The sequence below is a fragment of the Phoca vitulina genome, unplaced genomic scaffold (assembly GCF_004348235.1).
Source record: "Phoca vitulina isolate PV1807 unplaced genomic scaffold, GSC_HSeal_1.0 scaffold13, whole genome shotgun sequence".
In the NCBI taxonomy this organism is placed as follows: Eukaryota; Metazoa; Chordata; class Mammalia; order Carnivora; family Phocidae; genus Phoca; species Phoca vitulina.
Window position 1 is genome coordinate 3,127,073 of NW_022589716.1, and position 27,944 is coordinate 3,155,016.

A 27,944-nucleotide genomic window follows, 5' to 3' on the forward strand; every position below is an offset into this window, starting at 1 on the left:
CGCCACCTAGATAACGCCCCGCCCCTCATCACAGACTCCGCCCTCCGTCCAGGCCCCGCCCCCTTCCCTCAGCTGAGCCGGCCCCTGCCTTCACCGCCCCCGCCCATCCGCAGACCCCACCTCTCTCCGCCCAGGCCACACCCCCTCATTAGGCCAGGCCCCACCCCTCGCCCAGGGCCACGCCCCCTGCAGAGCAGGCCCGGTGGCGCCCCGCCCCCCCCACCCCCCGCGTCTCTGTCTCCCGGGCCGGCGCGCGCGGCTCCCGTCACTTGAACGCGCGGCGGCGGCGGCGGGAAGATGGCGGAGTCCGGTGGCGGCGGCGGCGCTGGTGGCGGCGGCTTTGGCGCGGGCCCGGGCCCCGAGCGTCCGAGCAGGTGAGACCCGTGCGCAGGGTGGGCCGGCACCTGACCCGGGGCCAGGGTGACGTGTGGGGAGTCCTGGGGGTCGTGAGGGGCTGAGGAGCCACCTGGGCTGGTTCGAGGGTCTTTACGGGGGATTGCTGGCTTTAGGGGGTCATGGAGTACTGGGGGGACCGAGGGCTGCTGAGGGGCAGCCGAAGGCGGGCTGGGGGCCCCAGGACCTCGAGGTATCTGCATGCGGCCCTAGGGGTCTGAGGGGGCATTGAGGAGCATGGAAGTCTGAAGGGAAACCCATGGACTCCTGACTGTGATGAGGCCATGGGGGAACTGGGGATCCCAAAGGGTCTGGGAGGCAGAGAGGGCCTGAGGAGGGGACTATGGGCAGTCTTGAGCTTGTTGAGGCTGTCTTGGGGACTCTTAAGGAGGGGACTGATGAGAGCTTGAGGGGCTGAGGCCCAAGGCTTCCTGGAGGGTGCTGTAGGACCCTGCCCTGAAGTGTTTAAAGGTGGTCCTGTGGGCATGCTGAGGGGTCCTGGCAGGAGTGAGGACTGTGGAAGGCTAGAGGTAGGGGGCTCAAGTGAATCTGAGGGCCTGAAAGAGGCCTAAAGGGCCTAGGAAAACCTGAAAGCAGAGGCTGCCGTTGTCCCCAGGGGTCCCAGTGTGTCCTTATGGGCAGGAAAGGGTCTGGAGTTCCCAGGGGTCCTAAGGAGCTGGGGTGGGTCTTGGGGAGCCTGAGGATGATGAGAGAACCCTGAAAATCTAAGGAGGGTCCATCCTTGGTGCTCCTGTCTCCCATCCCCATGGGGTTCAAATCCTCCCCCAGACTAAAGGACTTGAAGCAAGGTCTTGCCCACAGAAAAGGGAAGCTCCCTTTTCCTTTGTCCAAGTCCTGAGATGGGTTGCTTGAACCCCAGAATTGGTGTAAAAATTGAAGGTGTTGGTATGCATTGTTTTGGATTCTCAGAGGGGAGGAACGCCTGCCTTAGGTAGCACAACCTTCCTCTTCTTACAGGGCCAGCGTGGCCCAGATCCTCCCATCCTGGCCTCCCAGGAAAGCCTGCCACCCTTGGTTGGCCAAGGAGGAAATCTGGGCTCTTCCTTGATGGTGAGCTTACGGGAGCAAATAATTCCAGTGTGATAAGTGATGAAGTCGTTCACTACTTGTGTGCTGTGGAGGCAGTCCTCATTGTGGAGACTTGGGCTGGTGCTGACCTGAAAGACCTGATGGCTCCAGGCATGAGTGGGGCTTTAGAGGCCTACAACGGGGAGTGAGGAGAGATCAGAAGATTTTAAGACATTCAGGGGGTAGAGTTGGCAGGGCTTGTTGACCAGGCATGAGGTGACACGTAAGGAACAGACAAAAGGGGACAGCTAACCCCAGGTCCCTGCCTTGGGCCCAGGAATGGGATAGTTTGGGGACAACAGCAAGGTGTTGTCTGTATAATTCGCTCATTTTAGCTGAGCAGTTGATTGAGTTTTAATTATTTTATAGAGTTATGTACCCTTTAAAACAATCCAGTTTTTTGAGAAGGCTTCCATCACCCCAAAGAGTTCCCTCAAGCCCCTTACAGTCAACCCCCAGCCTCAAACACATCCTGATCTGCTTTTGCTGTCTAGTTTTGCCTTTTTAGAAATTGTATATGAATGGAATCCTACTGTATGTGGCTTCTTATGTCTGACTTCTCTCCCTTAACTGAATGCTTTTGGAAGTTCATCTGTGTGGTCACAAGTATCAGAAGGATGCTCTTTATCATTGCTTCGGAGTATTCCATTGTATGCATAGACAGTTTGCTTACTCATTTACTGGTTAATGGACATTTGGGTTTCCGTTTTGACAATTACAAATAAAGGCCCTGTGAACATCCAGGTATGTGTTTTTGTGTGGATATATACTTTTATTCTCTTGGGTAAATACCTAGGAGTGGACTGACTGGGTCCTATGGGAGATGTAGGTTTAACTTTTTAAGAAACTGCCAACCTGTTTTCCAGAGTGACTGTACCATTTGCATTTCTACCAGCAAATGTACAGGAGTTACGGTTGCACCCCATTCTTGTCTACGGTTGATGTGGCCAGTTTTTAATTTTAGCCATTTTAAGTATATACGGGTATCTTATTTTGGTTTTAATTTGTATCTCCCTAATAAGTAATAACGTTGGACACTTTTTCATGGTCTCGTTGGGTACTTTTCAAATCTTTTGCCCATTTTCTAATTGAGTTGTCATCTTATTGTTGACTTTTAAGAATTTTTTATGTATTTTGGCTACAAGTCCTTTATCAGATATATGATTCACACTTTTTCCCAGTCTGTGGCTCATCTATCTATCTATCTTTCTTTCTTTCATTTTCCTAATGATATCTTTCACAGGGCAAAATTTTATCATTTTGATGAAGTCCAGTTGATCAGTGTTCTTCTCTAATGGATTACACTTTTAGTGTCATATGTAAGAAATCTTTTCTTTTTTAAAATTTTATTTTAAGCAGGCACCATGCTGGGCATGGAGGCCAACACAGGGCTTGAACTCATGACCATGAGATCAAGACCTGAGCTAAGATCAAGAGTTGAATGCTTAACTGACTGAGCCACCCAGGCACCCCTCTAAGAAATCTTTTCTGAATGGAGGCACTTTTTTTTTTAAGATTTTATTTATTTATTTATTTATTTGAGAGAGAGAGAGAGAGAGAGAGCGTGCATGCACAAGTGTGGGGGGGGGGGGAGCAGAGGGAGAGGGAAAGGCAGACTCCCTGCTGAGCAGGGCTCCAGGGCTCTATCCCAGGACCCCAGAATCATGACCTGAGCTGAAGGCAGACGCTTACTTAACTGACTGAGCCACCCAGGTGTCCTGGAGGCATTTTTTAAAAAGACATTTCCCCCACTTCCGAGATTCCCATTTGCCCCCTTCTATCCATCCTAGTGGAAAGATTACAGTTGTCTAGAGCAACTGATAGGGAAGGGGCTCTTATCCCTGTGGTGCTTGTATGGGGAGAAGGGCAAGAATCCCTAATATGGTGAGATGGAGCACGTGGGAAGAGGATCCAGTTTTGAGGGAGATTGTGGCACACAATATTTTGCCAAGGATCCCTTGAGATCTAGAGGCCCTTGTAATGTTCATTTATTCCTTCCTTCACTTATTCCAAAGGGGCCAGCGAGGCCTGGTCTATCACTTGCCCATGCCTCATTCCTTTTCATCCTTCCACACTCCCAGCTCATATCCTCTCAGAGCCATCTGCCTGACCACCGAGCTCAGTTAGCCCTCAGAATGCTTTTTCTGGTCACCTTGGATTGTTTGGTAAAATTTTTATAGCGTTAAATACTCACCCACAAAAATTGAACAATTCTGTGACATTTAGTATATTCATAATATTGAGCAACTATCCCATCTGTCTAGTTCCAGAACATTTCCACCACTCCAAAAGAAAATTCCGGACCTATTGGCAATCACTCCCCATTCCTCCTACCCCAGCCTCCTACAACTATTCATCTCATTTCCATCTCTATATAATTTACCTGTTTCATAAATGGAATCATACAATATGTGACTTTTTGTGTCAGGCTTCTTTCACTTTGTGTAATGTTTTCAGGATTCATCCACGTTGGAATGTGTATCAGTACTTCATTCCTTTTTACGACTGTATAATATCTCACTGTGTGGACATACCATACATTTTGTTTAACCATTTGACCAACAGGTGGACATTTAGGTTGGTTCCACCTTTTAGCTAGTTGGACTGTGCTGCTGTGAACACGCATGTTCAAGTTTTTGTGGAAACACTTGTGTTCAGTTCTTGGGGTGTATACCAGGAGCGGAGTGGCTGGGTCATATGGCTGTTGTGTGTCCTTGATCACACTATCTCAACCCAACACTCCTTGGTGTGTTTATTAGTGGAAATGCCTTGAGGGTGGAGAGCGTCTGCCTCATTCTGTCTTATATGCCTGGAGCAAGGGCTGCACAGAGGAAGTAAATGTTCAAGAAATATGGCTGGGGGTGGGGAGGGAGAGAGAAAGGGATGGATGAAAGGGGTGTGGAAAAGCTCTCTAGGGCTTGCAGTCTGGCGGGTAGGAAGTCCCTTCCCTGGGATTGGGTCAGTCCTTCGCCTTTTCAGGGAGACTTGTGGGGTTGCTGAGGGCTGGGGGGAGGCTGGCTGTGGGGAGCTGTGGGGAGGCTGTGGGGTTGGTTTTCCAGTCTTCCAGGAGGCGCCTGCATCTGCCTTTTTGTCCCATGAAGGGTTTTGTCATTTGGCCAGGGATGGGGGCGGTTCCTGTCTTCCCCTTGGCCTTTCCAGCGGTCCCACAACTCAAGAAACTGTCCTCAGGAGGGACTGAGCTCCTCCACCCCCCCACCGCCCCCAGCGTTATATAACTTGTTTGTTCCAACTTCACTTTTCTGCAACCAAGGGGGAAAAAAAGAAAGAGAAAAGCTTATTCTCCTTCCTTCCCATCTCGAGGGATCAACAAAAAACTCGTTGCCTAGTAGAGATGGTCGTTAATAACCAAGCCGAACCTCGGGATGGTTGAAGCGTGGCTGTCTCAGCCGAGGTTTGCAGAGGGGAGGTGGGGTCCTAGCTACAGGCTCACTCACACAAAAGACACTTGTTCTCTAGTGGGCCCCCTCCCAGCTCCACCTCAGGCCCTCCAAAAGGGTCCAGGCTCAGGAGGGAGGGGAGGTTTGCAGCCACTTGGGGTGTTGAGTTGGGGGAGAGTGGAGGAATTCTCCTGGGAGATGCACTTTCCTAGCTAAAATTCCATCACTGTGAGGTGCCCAGCTGGCTGAGTTCTGGAGGGACCTTCTTGCCACAGAGGCTCTTCAGATGTTGGGTTGTTGGCATCCTCACTCCTCAGCCCATCTTCCCGAAAGGTGTCTGGATGGGACCCAGTCTGGCTGACTCACGCTGCTCCTGGGGGCTGGGGCGAGGGTATTGGGTGAGGGACGTGCCAGCCACAGGTGTTTTCATGGGAAGCTATGGCCCAGACACAGTGTGAGCGGGTTCGGCACAGTTCAGCAAGGCAGCTATCTGCTTCTGGCTTGGTGACCTTTGCTTGTTTAAACTTTCTTAACAAGCCCTCTCTGGCGGTGTCCTAGATTGTCACCACTCAGCCCTGAGGCCCTGGAAGAGTTCAGGTCCCCAACCCTTGTGTGAAAGACTGGGGGACCTTTTGGCCTTCTGAGAAGGTTCTTGTTCCTTTGGCTTTGTCCTCTTTTCAGCCAGGAGGGAGAGGTAGGGGTTTGACCCTTCAGAGATGGGGCCTCAGCTCCTCCTCTTCAGAATTTTGGGAGATTTGGTGGTAGCAGGTGCCTCATCAGACCCACCTGTGTCTGTGGCCCCTCGTCTGACGAGCAGGGCCGCCCCACATACTGTGCACCTTGGGCATGTCTGCAACCCTCTGCACCTTAGACTGCTCATCTGGGAAGTGGGACCACAGGCCCACTGGGCAGGGTAGCTGGGACGAAGCAAGCTGGGGCCAGGGTGTGCTCAGCGGGTGCCCGGCATGTTGCCTGTGCATCTAAATTTTTTTTTTTAAAGATTTTTTTTTTTTATTTGAGAGAGAGAGACAGAGATAGTGAGAGAGAGCATGAGTGGGGAGGAGAGAGGGAGAAGCAGGGAGCCTGAATCAGGGCTCAATCCCAGGACCCCAGGACCATGACCCAAGCCAAAGTCAGATGCTTAACCGACTGAGCCACCCAGGCGCCCCTGTGCATCTAAATGTTAATGCGGAAGTGGCAATGTTAGCCTGCAGTCCTGATGCTGCCCACGTTCTGCCTGCCGTGCCCAGTGGGGCCTGGCAGGGCTGCGGGTTGTCGTTGGCAGGTCTTGCCTGCGAGTCAGTGTGGCAGGTGGGGAAAAGAGAAAGTTGGTGTGTTAGTCCATTCTGGCTGCTGAATACCAAAGACTGGGTGGCTTATAAACAACGGAAACATGTTTCTCAAAGTTCTGGAGGCTGGGAATTCCAAGATCGAGGCACCAGCAGGTTTGGTGTCTGGTGAAGCCACTTTCTGGTTCAGAGATGGCTGTTTTCTTAGTGTATCCTCACATGGTTGAAGGGGCAAGGGGGCACTCTGGGATCCCACCCCCCGCTTTTCTTTTAAGATTTTTTTTTTTTTAAGTAATCTCTACACCCAATGTGGGGCTCGAGCTTACAAGCCCGAGATCAAGAGTCACATGCTCTACCAACTGAGACAGCCAGGCACCCCAGGGTCCATATTATAAGGGCACTGGTCCCATTCATGGCTCCACCCTCATGACCCAATCACCTCCCAAAGCATCCCCCTCGGCCATCTTAATACCATCACATTGGGGGTTCGATTTTAACATGTGATTTCTGGGGGACACAAACATGCAGTTGGCTGAGCAGTTGGGAGGAGGGTGGCACCGTTACTTGGTGGTCATGAGAGGGTCAGTGGCAGGGGTAGTAGGAGAATGGCACATTCCAAATCCAAGGTGCTTCTGCAACACGGAGAGGGCAGATGCCTTCGGGCGGGCCTGGCACCTGGCAGCAGTACAGAGCGCAGCTCCGTGGGTCTCTGCAGGGTATTGGGGTGGGGGCAGCTGAATCTGAGGCAGGCTGGGGGGAGCACTGGGCTGGAGGTGCTAGAGGGCCAGGCCAAGAAGCTCAGCTCCTCCTCAGGGAGCGAGGCGCCCCTTTCCTCACCTTCTCGCCAGCAGGGTCCTGAGAGCTCATGATGTGAAATTGCTCTGAAAACTGCTCACTTTGCCCCGAATTGTGGAGCATTTGTCTCACAGCTGGACCCCTTCCACCTGGTAGCTGTGACTCCCCTGGGGGCGGCCTTCTTGTCGTCGGCCATAGGGATAGAAAGGTTTTATTAGCCTCCGCTATCATAGTGCCATCTCCAGGGAGCCCGTGCTGTGTGTCATCCCGCTTTTCTTAACGCCAGTTATTTTTTATTGCCGATCCGCACGGGAGAGCTTAGCGAGACCAGGTCAGAGGTTTGTGCTCGCATCCCTCCCCAGACACTTTAAAAGTGAGGCTTTCTCTGCATTCCTGCCCTTTGGTCTTAGGTCATGTTGCAGACCTGGGGTTGAAGGCCCTGGAGAAGGATGGGAGGAGTAAGGGGACTGGGAGGAAAGGCCCAGATAGAAACAATTCATCAACAGAGGTGACTTCTGGCATCTCTGGCTCCTTTCTCTTGTGGACAGGACGCGTTTGACACCTTTCTCTTCCTCTGGTGATGGTCCCATGGTTCCTGTGTGCCTGCTGCTATGCTTGGTGCTGGGCATATGGGCCCCCAGGATGGTCAGGCCTTGCCCACGTGGACATGCTAGCAGGGTTAGCAAGACAGTTATGCAGTCATTTTTCCATACTTGCCATAAATGATCCTGAGGCCAAGTGGGAGGTTCCTGCCTTTTCTGGAAGGTTCTGAGAGCCTCCTCATGAATGAGGTTGAGGTGAGTCTGAGGGTTAGTATCAGCTTGGGGGAAGGGGGTCATGGGAAGTAGACTCTTTTCTGGGTATAGGCAAGTGGCATGTGTAGGTACTGAAGGAGAAGCAGCCTGGCTTTTTAGGGGTCATGAGGGCAGAGAGGAGCTGGAGGGGGTGGGAGGGAGGAGGCTGGGAGACTCGGTGGGGGGGTGCAAAGTTTGAGTGGGGGGGGGCCTGGGTCAGATTTGTGTTTGGGAAGGATCCCTCTTTTGAGAGACAAAGGGGCCTAGACCTAGGTGGGAGCTGTAGAGATGGTAAGGTAGGCAGGGGTTTAGGGAAGATTCGAGATTGAACTTGTGCCATGTGCTGATCACCGGTGGAGGCCGGGCACAGGGTCACTGGCTCTCAGGTTTCATCCAGGACTGAGGAGTGAGTACTGGGGAAGGATCCATTAGGCAGGCAGGCAGGCAGGCAGGAGGTAGGAGAGGCCCCACTGGCCTGCGGCTGTGCTGCCTGTGAGCATCCAGTGGAGATGGGAGGCAGAGGCGGACTTCCAGCCTGGAGGGCTTGAGGGCTTGTCTCTGCTTTGGAAAGCCCTCGTGCCTGTCCTTGTTCAAGGGCCTCAGGTCTTCCAGCGAGCAGCTCCTGGTCCCAGGAATGTGCCTTCTCCTGAGAAGAGGCTTTGGCCTAGCCTTAGCCACCCTGGGAGGTCTCCCCAGTTTCGATTCTGCCCGCCTGCTCTGAGCTTCACCTTGGGAGCACTCACCACACTACTGTCTCCTCCCATCATCTGTTGGCACATTATGTTGGTTCCACCTTTGAGCCACATCCCTGTCTGCCCCTTCTTCCATCTCTTCTTCATCCCTGCTCTGAGCCACCATTGGCTCTTGCCCTCCCAGCTGCTGCCCCACACTCCAGCCAGTGGGTCCCTCCTGAGATAGGCATCAGACCATGTTGCTCTGCCTGCCACCTGTGGGCGGGTTCTTCACTCTCAGAACAAATTTTACTTCTCCATGTGACCCCCACCCCCACCCTCATAGTGAGGTCCTACCCACCCACTGGGCTCTCTGTGCTTCCGCAGCCCAGCTGGTCTCCCAACAGCACTCCTCTGGCACCCCTCCTGGGCCTTTGGCCTGGCTCTTCCTTGGCTAGAGTGTCTTGTCCCAGTGCTTTGCACAGCTCCAGTGTTGCCTCCTTGGGGCCTGGTGGCTCTGTCCACCCGCCTCTCTGCATCCTCTGCCCTGTGCTCACAGTACATTCTGTATGCTTAAAGACCCATGTCCCCTAGAATGTGTGTGCTCCCCAGAGCAGAGCTTCCCCGTGGTGGCTCTGATTTGCTCCAGCAAATACCCCACACATAGCCTGTGACAGGATTTTGAGGGGACCTGGCCTGACCTAGAGGCTTCTGGAACAGCCTTCTGCACTCTGCTGGCTGAGGATCCCCCTTTTCCTCACTGTATTTAATGGCATGGTCTGGGTAGAGAAACAGAAGCAGGCATGTTGTCAGTGAATCGGCCCATTAGAGAGAAGCCAGTGAGCAGTGCCCTTTTGCATGTGCTTCATTTAGTTAAGGAACAGGATCTCAGCCCCATGTGCTGAGGATGGGAAACGGCCAGCCACTCTCCCTGTCCAGCTGCCTGCACTGGGAAGTGGGGGCCGGGGCCGCGGGGTCCCCACTGCCGGCAGACCCGCCTTCCTCCTGTGGTAGCCGCTCCGCAGCTGTGCAGACGAGCTCTTAACACTTGTTAACCCCGAGTCTCCAGTCCCTTCCTCCTGCCCCCTCCCCTTTCCCATTTCTCTCCAGAGAGGGCTGCTCAGGATTCACAGAACTCGTCCCCCACGGCTAAGAGAGCGCTTCCTTAGCATTCCTCCTCTGCCGAGCTGGGAGCGGGTGTTGGGGCGCAGCCAGCGCGGTTTCAGACCCCTGGCCGACCGGCTGAGGGGCTGATTTCTTCGCACACACCACCTCACCGCACACTGAAAATATTGTGATTCGGGAGGAAGTAACCGGCACCTTTGGGGAATCGCAGACCTTTCCTGTGAGGGAAGCAGCTTCCGGAATTGAACAGCTCAGCCTAGAGGAAATCTTGAGGGGTGGACCTTTGGGCTTTTAAAGGTCTCGAGGGGGGTCACCCGAGATTGAGACCGAAGATGTTTTCTGACGCCACAACTGCAGAATTCCACAGGGGTCAAAGACGGATCGGGCGGGAGCGGGCTGGGCTGCATATCCGGAGAGCTCTCTCTCAATGGGATGTTAGAATTTGAAGCAGCCTGCTGAAGGAAGCAGGAGCAGAGAGACCTGATCACCAGAATCTACCGAGAGACCGGAGCTGCGAGTAGGACAGTCCCTCAAGATGGGGTTGAGGGGTGGCACTGTGTCCTTGAGGCGGCAGGCGTGTAAAGGAGCCCCCCTGAGGACCCCCGAGGCAGCCTCCACATAGAAAACTGACAGGACTGTGTTTGAAAGTTGTAACTGTGTGCTTGCCTTGGTGAAATCTGGTGGGTCCCAGGAGAGTGTCTCTTGCTCTCTTTTCTCCCCCTCTCTGTCATGCAAGGGGGTGAGGCAGGGCAGTTGGGAGCACACAAATGTTTATGCTCCACGTGAGTCAATTACAGAAGCAAGGGGTGGTGTTTTTCTTGCTGAGGCTGATGGCATAGCACAGCCCTGCAGCTCCAGCCTTAGGCTTGCTTCCAGCATTTTAGCATTTAGAGTTGCTGAACTTTCGCGGTGGGGTACATGGGGAGCTTGCTGACCTTTCATGGGGAGCTGGCTGTCTTGTCACAGGCAGGCAGGACTCAGGCTGAGTTCGGCCACTACCCACTTGCTACAGATCACCCAGCTTGTACTTCCTCAACCCTCCCTGCCCCTCCCATCCCCGGGGTAGAAAGCCTGTGTGCTGCTCAGGGAGAGGCGGCAGCTGGAGAAGTGGTAACTCCATGGTGGTTTTTTCTGAGGCTCATCTGGAACGTGGTGGACAGGAGCCCTGGATCAGAGGCTTCTAACATTGAAGGCCCCCTTCGGTTATGAGCGCCAGAAACTCAATTCTCTGCCTTAAATTAGAAAATAAAAGTTCAGGGGCGCCTGGGTGGCTCAGTCGTTAAGCATCTGCCTTCGGCTCAGGTCATGATCCCAGGGTCCTGGGATCGAGCCCTGCATCGGGCTCCCTGCTCAGCCAGGAGCCTGCTTCTCCCTCTTCCACTCCCCCTGCTTGTGTTCCCTCTCTAGCTGTCTCTCTCTCTGTGTCAAATAAATAAATCTTTAAAAAAAAAAAAAAAGAAAAGTTCATTGTTCACATTAAAAACAAAAAACGGTTCAGGGAGAGTTCTAGTTTTAGGTACGTTGAGATTCAGGGCTCAGATGATTCCCTTGGACTCTGTGACTCCTTTCTCTCAGCTCTGCCTTCCCTCCTGGCTGGGCAAGGTGACCTAGCCTTGCAACCCCAGGGGGAACACTAATCTCCATTCTGGTCGCTCCAGCAAAAGTCCCAGGGAAGGCTCTGATTGGATCACATGGGTCACACCCGCATCCTGTGGCCAGGGATCTGGGAAGCTCTAATTGGTCATGAGTCTCCCTTTTCAGTCCAGAGATGGGGTCTTCTGATTCCTACCACTGGGGAATAGGAGGTTCCCTGAGGAAAACAGGAGGCCCTTATCAGAAGAGGGGAGGGATGTTGGCACCCCCTAAAATGGAGGTATTCATGACAGGCCCCTTCTGATGCCTAAATTTGTGCTGCTGTTGGAAGGGCCAGGCTGAGCCATCTCCATATCTGCATCTGCCTGTGTCTGGCCTAGCACCCACTGGTCATGAGCATGTGCCATTTGGCAGAACTGTCTATTTTGGGGCCTCAGCACCTGTCCTGCCAGGTGAGGTAGCTGGGCTGGACACTGAGATGTTGGAATTTGGCAGTGCTAGAATCTCACTAGGTTTCTGAGTGAGCGGTGCTTTGGGGCCACGTAGTCATACACCTACTTGCCTGACCTCTAGAGTGAAGGGGTTTTGCTTATTCAAGTGGCTCTGTCTCCAAGCCCAGTGCAGTGGGGGTAATGTGGGGGGATGGGCTCTGCCTGGGATTGGCCTTGTGCCAGTGGGTGGGAACAGAATAGGCATAGCCTCAGCCCGAGACTTGTCCACTCGTCTGCCCCTGCCGCCCCTCACATGGAGGCCCTGGCTGGGCTTTGAGGGGAAAGAGAGGCTGTGGAGAACCCTGGCTGGGTCATGAGGGCAAACATGGCCATAGGGGAGAGCTTCTCCTTTCAGAAGGCTCAGAGGGTAACGTGGCAGGGGTGCATGGAAAAGCTGGTGGCCTTGGAAGTGTGGCATAAGGAGGAAGGTGGGGGGGCAGGAGGAGTCAGCCCTTCAACACGGGGAACAGCATGAGCAAAGTGTGGAGGCCAGACATTCTAGATAAAATCCTGTTCACTGCTTCCTGGATTGAGCCCAATCAAAGGATAACATACCCAGTCCCAGAACTTGGACCAGGAGGTTTCGTGGAGGGGATGAAGAGAGCAGGTATATGCAGTAGATATCTGCAGCGAGCAGAGAGATGAGTCAGGCTCCAGCCAGCCAATGCTACCACCTGGTAACCATCTACCTGCCACCTCACCGATCCATCTACCCACCTATCCACCCACCTGTCCATCCATCCATCCATCCATCCATCCATCCATCCATCCATCCACTCATCTACCCACTCAGCCATTCAGCCATCCAGTCGGTGAGCATGACTGAGCTCTGAGCACATGGTGCCAGGTGCTGGAACACAGCAGGAGATAGAACCTGCCCTGCCCTCCCCTGGTGAGGCTCCTGTTTTAGCCTCGGAGAGATAGGCTGGAAACTGGTGGATGGTGTACCAGATGGAGCAATGATCAGGGAAGACAAGTAGAGCTGGGCTCGGGGGGCATAGGGTCCTGGGTAAGGCTCTCCCAGTGTGACCTGGCAGAGTGGGATTACGTCCCTCATGGTGGCTGGAGGATTGGTGGGATAGTCCACACCCTTGCCCTGCCAGCATTGAGGAGCCACAGCCTGCCCTTCCTGCTGGCCAGCTCTATGTTCAGTCATGGTCCAGTGTCCTTGGAGAGTGGTCTCAGCCCAGCTTTGGTCTCCCCATCTATATCATGGAGGTGATATGGGGCCTACCCATCTGAGGCTACAGAGAGGCCGGCACCCGCCAAGGCCTTTTGTATGCTGTGTGGCCTTGGGTGGGTGCCTGAACCTCTCTGTGCTTCAGTGTCCCCGTCTGTAAGATGGTGATAATAGTGGTATCCTCCTTTCTGTATTGCCCACCGGGAGGTGAGCTGGGAGCCACGTCTGTACACACCCTGGCCCACAGCCCTGCATGGTGGGTGCTCACTGCAGGGCAGGGAGGGGCAGAGGTAGTGTGAAGACAGCTTGCTGCTGGTGAGGGAAGTAGGGTCTGGGTGTCCACTTTTCTTTCTAGGCTTGAGAAGTGGCCAGAGTAGGGCAGGTTTGGGTTTGGAGGAGTGCTGCCACAGGGTCTTCCTGTCCATCAGCAGTGGCCAGGACCCTGTGTGTCCTAGGCTTAGTCAGAGGCTGGGGTGATGGCACAGGGCCTGGGCAGGAGGTCACAGCCTAGCTCGAGGGACACTGGGCTGACAGTGGCCCATGAAGAATGAGGCTGTGGAGGGCCACGGGGGGCTGAGGCGGGAGAGTGCTGGGGTTCGATGTTGTTGGCTTACCCAGGTGGGAGGGCGGGCAGTGCCTGCAGAGTTCTGGCTGTGACCCAGTGGATATTTGGGGAATGCAGGGATCCATGTGGTTTGTCCCTGTCATAGAAAAGCAGGATGACCGAGTTGGCAGGGCCTGCCTGGAGTGGAGCCGGCACCAAGTGTGGCCACCCCACGCCAGGCTCTGTGGACACGGAATCTTGGGCGGGCTTCCGGGTAGGCTCGCCGGGGTCTCACTGTGAGGCTTGTGCTATGTGGAGGCAGACCCCAGCCACTGCTTCCAGCCCTGGGGAGTTTACTTCTCGGGACGCCTGGGTGGCGCAGTTGGCTAAGTGTCTGACTCTTGCTCTCAGCTCAGGTCTTAATTTCAGGGTTATGAGTTCAAGCCCCGCGAAGCTTTACTTCTCTTACCATGCTGGGTCCTTGGTCCTTGGGAGGATTCAGGATGGTTCTTTCTTTCTTTTTTTTTTTTTTAAAAGATTTTATTTTATTTGAGAGAGAGAGAACGAGAAATAGCATGAGAGAGGAGAGGGTCAGAGGGAGAAGCAGGCTCCCCGCCCAGCCGGGAGCCCAGTGTGGGACTTGATCCCAGGACTCCGGGATCACGATCTGAGCCGAAGGCAGTCGCTTAACCAACTGAGCCACCAGGGGCCCCAGGATGGTTCTTTCAAGGTGGATGTGGGTTCCAGAACCTCTGCCTGCCTGCCTCGATGACCTTTCCACCCTCAGGCTCCCTGGCTGTCACGTGGGGGCTCTCAGGAGTTGCCAGCCCCAGGTGCCTGCAGGTGGCACTGTTACTTCCTGCTGGGAACTACCTGACATCCCCTCTCTTCTGTCACCCTGTCACTGCCTGGTGAGCCCAGACAGGCAGGAGCCAAGGACATACACGTAGGGAGATAGCTATGATGGTGATGGCATGAAGAAGGTGAAGTGAGCAAGTGTGGCCTGGGGCTCCTTTGCAGGACTCTGGGAGGGCATCTCTGTAGGCAACATGTTTCCAGGATGGACTCAGAGTGGGCTCTGGCCATTCCCACGCCTCCGGAGCTTGGAGGCAGGTTGGGTGGGAGGGAGCGGAGGAGACTCTGCCCCTGTCCATCGGCCTGGTGCACTTGCCCTCCTGGCACAGATCCACTCATGGGGTGCGCAGATAGGCCTTGGCTCTGGGCATCCTGTCTTAAATTATCGAAGAAGACGTGGGAACAAAACAGCATGATGACCAGGAATGAGAAGTAAACAACCACTGATGGCATAGAGAGGGCCCAGGCTCGGTGGGGAGACATGGGATCTAGGGGCCCTGGCTGGATTTCTTCTCTCCCTTTCTAGGTCTTTGTCTCCTTCCCTCTGGGTGTCTGTCCTCCCCTGTCTGGGTCTCTGTCCCTCACTCTCTGAGTCTTTGTTCCCCCCTAGATGTCTGTTAGTGCTTTGGTGTCCTGGCCTGCTGGGACACTGCAGTGAGGACCTTCATCTGCTCCTGAGCTCCACGCTTGTCCACCCAGAAGCCCCGGTCTTTTGTCTGCTCCCTTGGGAGCCCAGGGATCAAGCCCTTACTCAGGAGGATAGCCCCAGGAATGGGCTGTTGCCGCCTGAGGGGTGAGGAGGGCGGGGCGGCCTCTGGCGAGCAGTCCCCAGAGAAAGCACACTGACGTGAGCATGGGGGCTGCTGGCCAGCCTGAGCATTTGAGGGCCCGTGCAAGGTGCCAGAACATGGTGACTCTATCCTTTGGGCTGGGAGCACAGTACCCGGAGCTGTGAAATATTGTGGTAACCATGGCAACAGTAGCTGGGGGTGTCTGCCTTTGTGGGGCATATGGGACTCTGGCTCAGATGCACTTTTCCCCACGGAGCTGCGTGCCTAGGAGCCAGCGCTTTGGCCTTGGCAGTCAGCAGGTTGTGGTAGAGCAAGAAGTAGAAGCCAGTGCTGGAGCTGCTTGCAACTGTAGGGGCTGTGCTGGGCCTCAGTTTCCCTGTCTTGGAGGGGGATTCATGCGGTTGCATGTGAAGAACCACGCCTGGCATGTGCTCAGTCAGTGGGCCTGCCTTGTTAAGAGTCAGAGGTGGATAGGAGGGAGAAGGCAGAGAAATTTCCAGTGTGGCTGGAGGACAGGGGGTAGGGGGAGGGTGTTGTGTGAAATAGGGCAGAGAGGTGGACCAGCTGGCTGCCAGAACTTCTCCAGCCCCCACCCCGCCTCCGGGTTCTGTCTCCCTCTCTGGGTCTCTATCCCCCTTTTTCTGGGTCTCTGTCTACCCCCCCTTTCCCTGTCTCCCTCCCCACTTCTTTCTGGGTCTCTGTCCCCTCTCTGGGTCTCTGTCCCCTCTCTCCAGTGAAGTGCGGCATCTTCCCTGCTGATGCACCCGGGACCCTCGGGTGGAGTGGCCTGGAGCTCCCTGGTACGACATCGGCCGGGGTGTGAGCCAACCAGCTGTGCTGCGCTGCTGTGCTCCATCGAGCCACATGGACAATAAAACCAAAATTGGCTTTGAAAGTGGAAGTGCTCTCCGATTTGAGGGGAAGTGAGGGAATTTGCATGTCAGAACAGTATGTTAAAGGGGCAATACCGTCAGACTCTGTTCTGGCCCGAGCTTTGGGCTCCATGTGGGGGTGGGAAAGGATTTTACAAAACCCCAAAGAAATGTTTCCATGAAATTCTTTCTTGTTCTTGCCTTTCCCTTTTTTTTTTTTTTCAACATTCCAGTGAAAAGAACTGTTCCGGGGCTTCAGATCTCTCCTGTAGGGTTGGGAAACCAACCATGGAGACCAGGGCCAGCAGCCAGATGAGGGCAGGAGTTGGGGAGCACCCACCCCACCAGGTGTCGCTTCCAGGGCAGCCCCCACCTCCACTGTGGGTCCCTGTCACTGGGGCACGGGGACCGCAGTTGGTGTGGTCCTGCACTTCCTGTGGCTTTCCCCACTTGGCCATCTTATCTTGGGCTGGGTCCCCCTAAAACAGACCCTCAAACAAAGATTCCAGCCCATGGTGTATCTGGGGGTGACCCCATGAAGGACTGGTGTCGGAGGGGGAAGGAACCCACACAGGGGGTGCCAGCCAGGAGCTGGAGACAACGTGGGCAAAGGGCTTGGCCAGCTGAGGACCCCCAGGGGATTGTGGACGCCTTGCCACAGGTGGTCCACCTGGGGGGGTCTTTACCCTACCCAGTCCCACTTTATGTTAGCCTTGGTGTAGGGGAAACTCCAAGGGACGCAGTGGCTGTGTCCCCATGTCCAGCACAGGCCTGGGCCCGGCCAGGGGTGCCTAATGACAGTGGTAGGGGATGCAGTATGGGAGTAGGGGGTCAGGACAGCCTTGAGCCCAGGCCAGACCTGAGGGGGCACGCGTAGCCCCTCCGAGGCCAGATCCAGGCCAAGGGTGCAGCTGGGGCGGCAGTAAGCGGCCTCCAGAGACGTCCTGACCCGGCTGCTGACGCATTGGCTCCGATGACTCAGTGCGGGTGACCGTGGCTCGGGTGGCCGTCTGGAGACTCGGACAGGCTCAGGGCTGCTGCCGCCGCCTTCCTGGGGGCCCGTGGCCCCGCCGCGCCGGCCGCCCCCTGTCTGGGCTGGCCTGAGTAATGGGTCCTTCCCTTAGTCATCGGTCCCAGGCCTCAGCCCTCCCTCCTCCTCCTGCCCACCTCCGCCCAGCCAACCCTGTCTGTCCTGGGGACTCCAGCCCCTGCCGGCTTCCTCCCTCCTTCCCTGAGCTCCTCAGAGACTGTGAGGTGTGTGTGGGGGGCGTTGATGGGGGCTTCAGGGACAGCTGTACCATCTGTGAGATGAGAGGGGAAAATCAGCCTCGTAGGTACCATGAGCCTTGCCAGGGGCGTGAGGAGAAGGGCCTGGGGGAGGATGAGGTGTGTACAGAAAGGAGCCGTTTCCTCCCCACTCAGTGCATCTCAGGCCTCATACCCTGTGAGCAGCTGTGCGATGGGCTTGGTCGGGGGCTCTGGGTGAGGGGTGTCCTAACTCCTACAGAGGAGCATTTTCATGCCTCTGTGCTCAGCTGAAGGCCAGCCCTTTGTCAGAAGGTACAATAATTCTTTATACCCCTTTGGAAGGTGTTTAGCTGGTTTCTCATCTTTGGCCCCCAGAAACGGGATTTGGTGAATATCCTCCTGCATCCATCATCTTGTACATGTAAGTATATCAGATAAATCCCAGAAGCAGACTTGCTGGATCAAGGATGTGAGACTTTAGAATTTTGCTAGGTCTGTTGAACTGCCTTCCTGGGGATTGTTCCACTTCACACTCCCACTGGGAACCGATGTGAGTGTCTACTCCCAGACAGCCAATGCTTCTGCTCACACGAGGGGTAAAGCCAGTCCCTTGCTGAGTGCACTTCTCTTATTGTGAGCCCTACTGACTCTTAGGTCTCTCCAGCCAGGTGTGTTTCCTTTCCTATGAATGATCAGCCCACATCCTTTGTGCATCTTTCTGTGAGATTGCTGGTTTTATATTGATTTTTTGGTGCTCTTTATATATGGAGGACCATAGTAGACGTATGTCCAGGGACCAGCCAGCACCAGAATGAAGTTTCCCCTAGTGTAAAATCTTCTTCTGGTGGAGGGCATGCATGTGCATGCCAATCCCTGGAGCTTAGAGGAAGCACATGAAGTCCTTTGGCCCTGCCTCATAATCAATCAGAAACTTGTAAGAAAAAAATGAAGCCAGCTGAAAGCAAAATGGCAAAGGCTGGGGTGTAGGAGGGGGCACACATGTACAAAATCTATGAGGCAAGTTGTCCACAGAGAGGCACCTGCCACGTGCCAGTGCTCTGTGAGTGGTTCCAAGCTTGAAGTTTCTAAGCACTTGGCCCCATTCAGGGGCACGTGGGTGGCTTGTATGGGTGGTGACGGGATGCGGCCCCTCTCTGGGCCGTGCCACCTCCTCAGCCCAAAGGGAAGCTGAGGGAAGTAGCTGCGGCCCCTCATTTACCAGGAGGTGATGGGGATGAGGGAGAAACTCATGGCAGCCCTATGACATCCATGCTTCTGCCTGCCCCTTTTGACAGCCAAGAAAGTGAAGACCCAGAGGACAAGAGTATGTGCTGAAGTCACAGAGCTGATGGATGGCAGAGCAGGGGTCGGAATCCTGCCCTCTACCTCTCATACCAGTAACTGGGTAGAGCCTGGTGGGGCAAGGGCCATGGTGTGGCCCTGGCAGGCTTCCTGGAGGAGCATGTCTCTCTCACTCACTGAGTTGCATCTTCCCACCTTTGGGTCCTGGACCAACCTTGAGACACTCTGCTTAGGGCCAGGCTCTGGATGTGTGTGACTCTAAGGGATCCTGATGATGAAGGTGGCATGTTGATGGTGTCTGTGTGTCACTTCTTACACCCTACAGCTTCATCAGTATGGAGTGGGGTCTGTGGGGAGTGGCACTTCTGTCTCCAGGGCTGCCCATACCTGCCGAGTCTGAGTCTGAGCCTCGTTGTGGTCCCTGGTTATTCACTGCATGGTGAAGTTTGAGATGTGCCTCTTCTCCACTCCCTGGCCCTGGGAGGGAGGCCCTGAGGGGTCACACCAGCTGTCCCTGGCCTCCAGGCCTCTGTGCTCCACAGAGAGGTCGAATGCTGGCCCCAGGCAGGAGGGGCCTGTGGTGTGGGGGAAGGTGGTTCCCTGTGCTGTCTTGGTGCAGGTTGGGCCCCAGGTGGGGCTGCAGGGAGAGGGTGGGCTTCTCAGGGCAGGCCTTTTGTGGAAGCCAGGCCTTTGGGACCAACACCCAGGATGCAGCCAAGCCCTCTGCTCCAAGGGAGAGGCTGGGGTCACTGTCTAACTGTGGGGGTGGCAGGGCTGGGAACACCCCAACTTTCTGGCCTCTGCATATTTCTGCTCCAGGCTCCTTTCCCCTCCCCAGCTGTGGGACACTCAGAACTGCAATGTGAAGCCGCTTCTGGATTATTTGGCCACTCTGGGCCTCCATTCCCCAGACTGTGCACCCAGTGAAGGCAAGGCCTCTCCATCTCTTTTGCTCTTGTGTCCCCACCCATGGGAAAGGGGCAGGAGGCTGACAATGCCAGTGAGGCAAGAGGAGGGCAGGGGGAGGGGGCTCAGACCTGAGCACCTCCAGGGTTCTTGGAGGCTCATGCAGCATGTGGCCTTATCTTGGGCAGACTGGAGGCCTGTTGGGGGGTGTTGGTGGGAGGACACGGTGGGAGCCCGTCTGGAGATGTCCTGGTGGGGGCTGTACACTGGAGGGCAGCCCTGACCAGAGGATGGGCACACTTTGAAGCCCGAGGGTCCATGAACCAGTGACATTCTCTTTGTGATCCGCAGAACTTGGGTGCATTGTGGGAAACTGGAAGAGCAGAGACTTGAACTCCCAGCAGTGGCCTGGTCAGGCATGACGGGCAGGATGTAACAGTGTGGGAGGGGAACGGGGGCATGCGAGGTGGGCATCCCCTCCACCTGGCAGGGAGAGGCGACCAGACCAAGCTAGAGACTTGGAGTCTTTCTGGGTCTCTGTGGCCTTCAGGGGGGTGCATGCCAAATCTCCTGGGCAAACCCAGGCTCTGGCCACTGACACCACTGGCGTCCCAGCATTACCAGCCCAGGGGAGCACAGTGCTGAGTTCTGAAGCATGCGCTGCAGCCTCCCAGGGGTGGGAGGTCTGCCAAGTGCAGACCATGTCTCCCCTGCCATGTCCCATGTCCCCCATGCCATGTCCCATGTCCCATTCCCCCCTCCCACACCAGGTCCCAGACCCTTGGGACCCTGAGTACCTTGCAGGCCTGTGGTCAGCACCCCAGGGCCCTACAGCTCCTCTGCCCCTTGGTTGGTTTGCCCCCCTTTCCTGAGGCTCTCATGGAGGGGCCACTGAGGCCGGTGGCCTGTGCAGGTCAGGGACCTCCAGTTGGCAGCAGCTGCATTGATTGAGCACCGACAGTATGCCCTGTGCTTGGCATCAGCTCTTTTATCCCCAGTATTGTTTTGGGAGCTGCTGGACAGTGAGGGCTGAGGAGCCTTCTTTCTCCTGCTTTCTTGGAAAGACCAGTGCCCACATTCCTGGCCCTCATTTGTGGGCAGGCGTCAGTCCCAGGAATGGGAAAGCGAGTTCCAGAGAGCTGGAGGCTGTGGGGAGAGAGCAGAGGACTTGGCCTTGGCCTGGGGTGGGTGAGGCATGGGCTGGGAGAGTCCTGGTGGGGGTTCTTGACCCCACAGTGGCCTGACCCTAGAAGTGATGGCATTGTTCCCTCCCGTTGTGTTCAGGGGGTGAAGTGATGTATTAGGGCCTCCTACACCATTCATTCTTTAATATAGTCAACAAGTTTTCCAAGATGAAACAGCAGAGGGGACAGTGGTGCTGGAGGGGAGGGGATGTGGGGGTGAGCAGGGCAAGGGGGAATGGACCACAGAAATCCTCATACACTGTGAGGGTGCTGGTGGTCATGGCAGGGTTTTATGCAGGGCCTGAGAAAGCTCAGATATCCTTTTGTTTAATCTTACTTATTTCTTTTAATTTGATGTGAAATTCACATAACATAAAATCTACCATTTTAAAGTGAACAATTCCGTAGCATTTAGTGCATTTACAGTGTTGTGCACACATCACCTGTATCTAGTTCCAGAACATTTCCCTCACCCCCAAATGAGACCCTGTGCCCATTAGCTGTCACTCCGCACCCGCTTTCCACAGCCTGGCAACCACGAATCTGCTTTCTGTCTCTATGGATTTGCTTGTTCGGGACATTTCATATAAAAGGAATCATATAATTTATGACCTCGTGTGACTGGCTTCTTTCACTCAGTGTGGTATTTTTGAGGTTCATTCACGTTGTAGCATGAATCAGCTTCATTCCTTTTTATGACTGAGTACTATTCCATCGTGTGGATGACCACATTGTGTTTATCCATTTACCCTTTGGTGGACATTTGGGTTGTTTTCACCTCTTCTCTTTTTTTAAAACTTCATTGTTTGTTCTAAGACGACCTTTGCCTCCAGAACGTTTATTTTGAGGTGCAGCAATCTCTGTTTAACTTGTCCCCATCCCCCCATTGAACTACCCCCATAGGCAAACCCATCCTCTTAGGGTAGATATTCTTGGTTTTGTGGCTTCCCCACAGTTTGCTGTGCCCCACCCCCTGCCTGCTTCATTGGCCATGACAGACAGGGAGATCCCACCCACTCTGTCACGTCCTGGGCCTGGGTTCAAATCCCGCTATGTTGTCTTACAGCTCTGGGACTATGGACAAGCTACTTACTGTGTCCCTATCCCTGGAAAGTAGGACCAACGGGCCTTTCCCCTCCACTGGGCAGTCACCAAGTAGAGCCCAGAGCCAAAGTCTTTGGAAAATGACTTTGTGGTCGTGTGGCTGCCCTCCCCTGGGGTGTTGAGCACAAGGAGCTCACTGGGCAGGTGTCAGAGTAGCTGGGCCTCCAAGAAGGTTGGCCTCTCCTGGCCTGTGACACCCCCGGCCCTGGAAGAGCTGCCCTGGAAGCCGTACTTTCCTCCCTGTTGCCCGCACTGGGGCTCCGTGCTAGCACCTTCATCCCACCCCCACCCTCTGCAGGGGACAGAAGAGGGCTTTGCCCTCTGGGGCGGCTTGCTAGGGTATGGGGGATAGTGATGTGATGCAGAGAGTTGGTCTGTCCACACTATGGAATATTACTCAGCCACAAAAAGAAGAAGTGAAGCATTGATTCATGCTACAACGTGGATGAACCCCACAAACATGTGGAGCGAGAGAAGCCCGACACAGAAGGCCTCACAGTGCGTGATTCCATTTACATGAAGTGTCTAGAAGAAGCGAATCCAGAGACAGAAGACAGAGTGGTGGTTGCCAGGGGCTGGAGGAGCGGGGGTGAAGAGGGACTGCTGATGGGGGTGGGGTCTTATTTTGGGTGGGGGATGAAGATGTTCTGGAACTAGCTAGAGGTGATGGTTGCATAACGTTGTGTATGTACTAAATGTCACCGAATTGTTCACTTTAAAATGGTGAATTCGATGTTATGTGAATCTTAGCTCAATTAAAAACCAAAATGGGCATTAGAGCCTCCTCAGGTCCTAGGAGAAACCCTGCCCCTTTCGCAGGTGGCAAATGGAAGCCGGAGAGGCGGTGTCCTTTGCCAAGGCCAGTTGCCAGGCAGATGGCCGATGCGACGGGGACCCAGATTTTGTTTCTGCTTCTCCAGAGCTGGTTCTGGCGATTTTGCCTGCGCCGGGGGCAGCTTCAGAGCCCAGGTGAGCCAGCCCAGTGTCCCTGGGCAGAGACTAGACAGACCTGAGGCCTCTGAGCTCAGCCCCCACTTCTGCTCTCCTGCAGCATGGCTGACAAAAATGGAGCTCTCAAGTGCACCTTCTCGGCGCCCGGCCATAGCACCAGCCTCCTGCAGGGTCTTGCTGCCCTCCGTGCCCAGGGCCAGCTGCTGGACGTTGTACTCACCATCAACAGAGAGACCTTCCATGCGCACAAGGTGGTCCTGGCCGCCTGCAGCGACTACTTCAGGTGAGCACAGGTCTCGGGGGATAGGCCGAAGAGTGCCCACCCAACTAAGAGGGAGTGATCTCAGCGCCAGCCAGCCAGCCAGCCAGCCAGCCAGGATGGCTCTGAGGGAAAGTGGCTGGTATTGGCCACACATTCAGTAAACCTGGAGCTTTTTCTAGGTTTGTAACTTTCTCAAACTTTTGGGGGATATGGTGCAGGCAAGCAGAACATGCCTGGGGGATAGCGTGGCCCATGGGCACCCAATTAGCAGCTTCTGCCCTGGGGGAGTGGCAGGGCTTGGCCTTGTTTTCATTCTGCCTTTATTTGACACCTGTGTGTACCAGGCCCTGTGCTTGGCCTCGGGGATCCAGCAGAGACAAGACAGACACAAGTCTCTGCCCCCATAGGTTCCTGTACTCAGGCTAGGGAATAGGAGGGATGCCCAGATGGGTGTCCCCATGTGTGCCAGGCTGTGTCATAGTCCCCTCATGACAGGTGAGGCCTTTCTGGACTGGTCAGTCTGCTGCGAGAGCCCTTTCCTAAAATCCCCTTCCCCGTGCAGGGTTGTGTGTGGGGGGGTGAGGGCCCCTTGGAGCAGGGCTAGGGCCGTTCTCACCAGCTGGGGGCTGTCACGGGCTGAGGACAGTCTCCCTCATTTCCTCAGTGACCAGCTGGCCAGTTCCTCCTGCCAGGCTGTGACCCTGCCAGAGAGAGCTGGGGTGCTGTCCTGGGGGTGGTGCTCTGGCCCCGCTTTGCCAGTGGTGGCAGGAGCGCCCCTGCAGACTGTCTCGCAGAGCCTCAGTTTAGGTGTGTTCCGAGGGCTGCACGGTCCTCGAGGCTAGGGTGGCAAGGCTGGGATGGCTTGCCTGGTGCGCCCCCCAGCTGCCCGCCCCCCAGGCTCAACAAGGCTGTTCTGGGGAGCCAGAGCAGCCAAGCCATCTGGGGCGCCGTTTCTATTTTTATTCTGGATTTGGGGACGGGTGGGCCGGCCCAGCCAGAAATGCCCTTTAAAGGCTCCTCTGCGCTGGCACTGCAGCCGGCGAGGCCTTAAAAGGCAAAGCTCCCTCCCGTCGCCGTGGCTGCCTCTGCCTTCGATGGGCTGATGGGACTCATGGGGACAAGAAGGGGCAGGGTCCGGGGGGCTGCCCGAGCCCTGCTCCTAGAAGGCTCCATGGTGCTGCTGCTCAGAGTGTTGGGCACTTGTTAGCTGGTGACCCCACAGCAGCACCAAGCTCAGCTGTTCCCACTGTGGGACCCGAGCCCAGGCCACACTGGGTGTGTGACTGGGGGACAGGCATCTCTTGGATGAATGGATGAGGGAAGTTCCTTCTCCTTGGTCAGCTGTCACAATGTGTGCTTGCCTCGTGAGAGGAACCTCTTATGAACTCCCAGAGGGTGCTGGGGTTCTTGCCCCTCTTCCTGATGGGGGGCTCCCCAAGGGCCATGGGGTGCTGTGACCCAGGTCCTGTTTTTCTTACTGGTGCTCACATTAGCGCCACTTTCCAGAGCAGGACAGAAAGGCTGACAGCTAGTGTCACTCGCTGGGGGTGGGGGGTGTCTCACAGTGGACTAGGGCTCCTGTGGGCCATTCTTGGAGGGCTTTCCTGACTGTCTGGAGATGACAGTGACTTTGGCGGGGCCTCCTAGTGGGTGCTCTGACCTGGGGACCCTCACCCCCTCCCCATCCCTGTGTGGCAGGACTGAGACTCGGGCTCGGGAAGGTGGAGCCACCTGCCCACGTGTGCCTGCTGGTGAGGGGCTCGGCTCTGAGAACCATGGTACATGGTGTTCTTGGGGTCCCCACCTTGTCTCCTGAGCCTGCCGTGTGTGTGGTCTTACAGGGCTGGGTGCCAAAGTGGGGCTGGCGCCTGTCTCATGGCCAAAGTCAACGTTTGGCCTTTTCCTGCCCACCTGTATCTGCCCTGCCGTGAGTGGTCCCCCGGCCCCTCCCTCTGAGCCAGGGGGGGTTCCCAGCACTCCACACCTCTGGGTAGGGTGGACGTGGCCCCATGCGGAGGGGCAGAGTGGGGAGCTGATGTTTGTAGGAAGACACAAGGCTTGGGTGGATTAAAAATCTTTTATTTTTTTAACATGTCTTTAATGAGCATCTGACCTCTTTCCCCTGGTTGGCTGTGCCCTGCTCATGGTGTCCAGGGGCCAGGCTATTCCTGGGTGGCCATGAGGCCCCTTGGCTGCCCCGAGCCCACATGCTGTGTTTCTGAACTTCAGGGCCATGTTCACGGGTGGCATGAGGGAGGCGAGCCAGGACATCATCGAGCTGAAGGGCGTGTCCGCCCGCGGCCTGCGGCACATCATCGACTTTGCCTACAGTGCCGAGGTGACGCTGGACCTGGACTGCGTGCAGGACGTGCTGGGTGCGGCCGTGTTCCTGCAGATGCTTCCCGTGGTGGAGCTGTGCGAGGAGTTTCTTAAGGCCGCCATGAGTGTAGAGACCTGTCTGAACATCGGCCACATGGCCACCACCTTCAGCCTGGCCTCACTCAAGGAGTCCGTGGATGCCTTCACCTTCCAGCACTTCCTGCAGATCGCGGAGGAGGAGGACTTCCTGCACCTCCCGCTGGAGCGCCTGGTCTTCTTCCTGCAGAGCAATCGGCTGCAGAGCTGCGCCGAGATTGACCTGTTCCGCGCGGCGGTCCGCTGGCTGCAGCACGACCCGGCCCGGCGGCCGCGTGCCAGCCACGTGCTCTGCCACATCCGCTTCCCGCTCATGCGGTCGTCAGACCTGGTGGACAGCGTGCAGACGCTGGACATCATGCTGGAGGATGTGCTGTGCCGGCAGTACCTGCTGGAGGCCTTCAACTACCAGGTGCTCCCCTTCCGGCAGCACGAGATGCAGTCCCCGCGCACGGTCGTGCGCTCCGACGTGCCCTCCCTGGTCGCCTTCGGTGGCACGCCCTACACCGACAGCGACCGCTCTGTCAGCAGTAAGGTGTACCAGCTGCCCGAGCCCGGCGCCCGCCACTTCCGGGAGCTCACCGAGATGGAGGTGGGCTGCAGCCACACGTGCGTGGCCGTCCTGGACAACTTCGTGTACGTGGCCGGGGGCCAGCACCTGCAGTACCGCAGCGGCGAGGGCGCGGTGGACGCCTGCTACCGCTACGACCCCCACCTGAACCGCTGGCTGCGCCTGCAGGCCATGCAGGAGAGCCGCATCCAGTTCCAGCTGAACGTGCTGTGCGGCATGGTGTACGCCACGGGCGGCCGCAACCGGGCCGGCAGCCTGGCCTCGGTCGAGCGCTACTGCCCGCGGCGCAACGAGTGGGGCTACGCCTGCTCTCTGAAGCGCCGCACCTGGGGCCACGCGGGCGCCTCGGTGGGCGGCCGCCTCTACATCTCCGGCGGCTACGGCATCTCCGTGGAGGACAAGAAGGCGCTGCACTGCTACGACCCTGCCGCCGACCAGTGGGAGTTCAAGGCACCCATGAGCGAGCCCCGCGTGCTGCACGCCATGGTGGGGGCCGGCGGCCGCATCTATGCCCTCGGTGGCCGCATGGACCACGTGGACCGCTGCTTTGACGTGCTGGCGGTGGAGTACTACGTGCCCGAGACGGACCAGTGGACCAGCGTGAGCCCCATGAGGGCCGGCCAGTCGGAGGCTGGCTGCTGCCTGCTGGATAGGAAGATCTATATCGTGGGGGGCTACAACTGGCGCCTCAACAATGTGACGGGCATCGTGCAGGTGTACAACACGGAGACGGACGAGTGGGAGCGCGACCTGCACTTCCCAGAGTCCTTCGCGGGCATCGCCTGTGCCCCTGTCCTGCTGCCCCAGTCAGGGACCAGGAGGTAGCCCCTGGGACCCGGCCCAGCCTCAGGCTGTCTCTGCGAGGGACGTGGTGAGGACACACTGGGGCCGAGAACCACAGAACCACCCCAGGCCCATGGGCTGACGTCTCGGCGCCTGTTGTGTTGATGAGGCCCTCTCCTGGGGTCCCTCCTTCCTTCCCAGAGTAGGTCCTGGCTTCGTGCGCACCGAGGGAGCCTGCCAGCGATGAGGCTGCCATGGCGGCAGAGTCACTCCCAAGGAGGTTTCCTCACCTGCCCCACATCCCTGCTCACGGAGGGAATCAGGGTTTCCTTTGAGGTGTGGTTGTGTGGCTTTGTCCCACTTCTCTCCTCCCCCAGCTCGGCAGCCTCAGACATTCCGACGCGAGCTCGTTAACGTCGATCCCCAAATCCATGGTTTGTGCCCTGCCCCCCTCCCAAGTTTCTTGTACCATCTATTTTTTAAAATAAACACCACACCCAAACTCTGTAACATATGGACCTCCAGGAGCTGGTGAGGTGGCAGGGAAGCACCCAGCTCAGGGTTGACCTCAAGGGTGGGCATATTTCTGCCTCCAATAAGCCCAGGCTGCTGGGGTGGGAGGGTGGCCTTGGAGGAGAGTCTCATACTTGCTTCCATGCCTGTCTTCGGTCCCAGTACCTTCGGTGTGTGCGGTTGTCCACTTTCAGAAGGAAAAAACACAGCCAGCTCTCAGAGACTGTCCTCATAGTCAGCCAGCCTTCCAGCTGGCGCTGGGCGTCTCGTGGGGCCTCAATGAGGAGCGGGCCGAGATGCCCCCGTTCCCGTCCTCACCCCCTGGTTCAAGGGTGACACCTGCTTTAGAACTCACAGTGTGTCTGCATTCCTACGAGTCTCATGATTTTTATCTCTCTCCCTTTCTCCAGCCCTCCACTCCTGCCTTGTCCCGTGTTCAGGTTGTCCTGCCACCAGGCCTGGGCCCCTTTAGCAAGGGAAGTCAGGTGGGGGGAGCGGCCTCTTCCCTTCAAGGGCTTTGCAGCATCTCCGGCCACATTGGTTTTGGTGTCAAACCTCTAAAGCTGTTTATTATTATTATTTTTTTGGGGGGGTTCTGTTTTGCTTTTTTTTAAGACACTGGCATTGCTGTCTTATAAATGGGATTTGTACCCTTGGGGCAACTTAAAGTGTCTCTTCTGCTGCTAATGGATGATTGATGTCGTGTCTCTGTGACCCACTCACCGTGTAAAGAATTAACCTCATATTTTAGCAGATGTCGTCTCCTAATATTTTCCTTCATTTAATAAAAATGTTATGGTGAAAAGATGGAGCAGGCCCAGCGCT

At 56.0% G+C, this 27,944-nt stretch overlaps 1 protein-coding gene across 1 annotated transcript; it reads left to right on the forward strand.

The window, feature by feature from the left end:
• Window positions 1-295: 295 nt before the first annotated feature.
• KLHL26 (kelch like family member 26) lies at window positions 296-27,806 on the forward strand. The gene is made up of 3 exons (XM_032412453.1): window positions 296-374; window positions 22,676-22,858; window positions 25,067-27,806. The coding sequence occupies exons 1-3, from the start codon at window positions 298-300 to the stop codon at window positions 26,646-26,648; spliced, it is 1,842 nt and encodes a 613-aa protein (XP_032268344.1). The 5' UTR covers window positions 296-297; the 3' UTR covers window positions 26,649-27,806.
• The last annotated feature ends 138 nt before the right edge of the window (window positions 27,807-27,944 follow it).

Excerpts from the sequence above, each read along its gene's own strand:
- KLHL26 (XM_032412453.1), top strand. The coding sequence starts at position 298 with ATGGCGGAGTCCGGTGGCGGCGGCGGCGCTGGTGGCGGCGGCTTTGGC. Across the intron at positions 375-22,675 it reads GGCCCCGAGCGTCCGAGCAG|CATGGCTGACAAAAATGGAG; the intron begins GTGAGACCCGTG and ends GCTCTCCTGCAG. Across the intron at positions 22,859-25,066 it reads GCCTGCAGCGACTACTTCAG|GGCCATGTTCACGGGTGGCA; the intron begins GTGAGCACAGGT and ends TCTGAACTTCAG.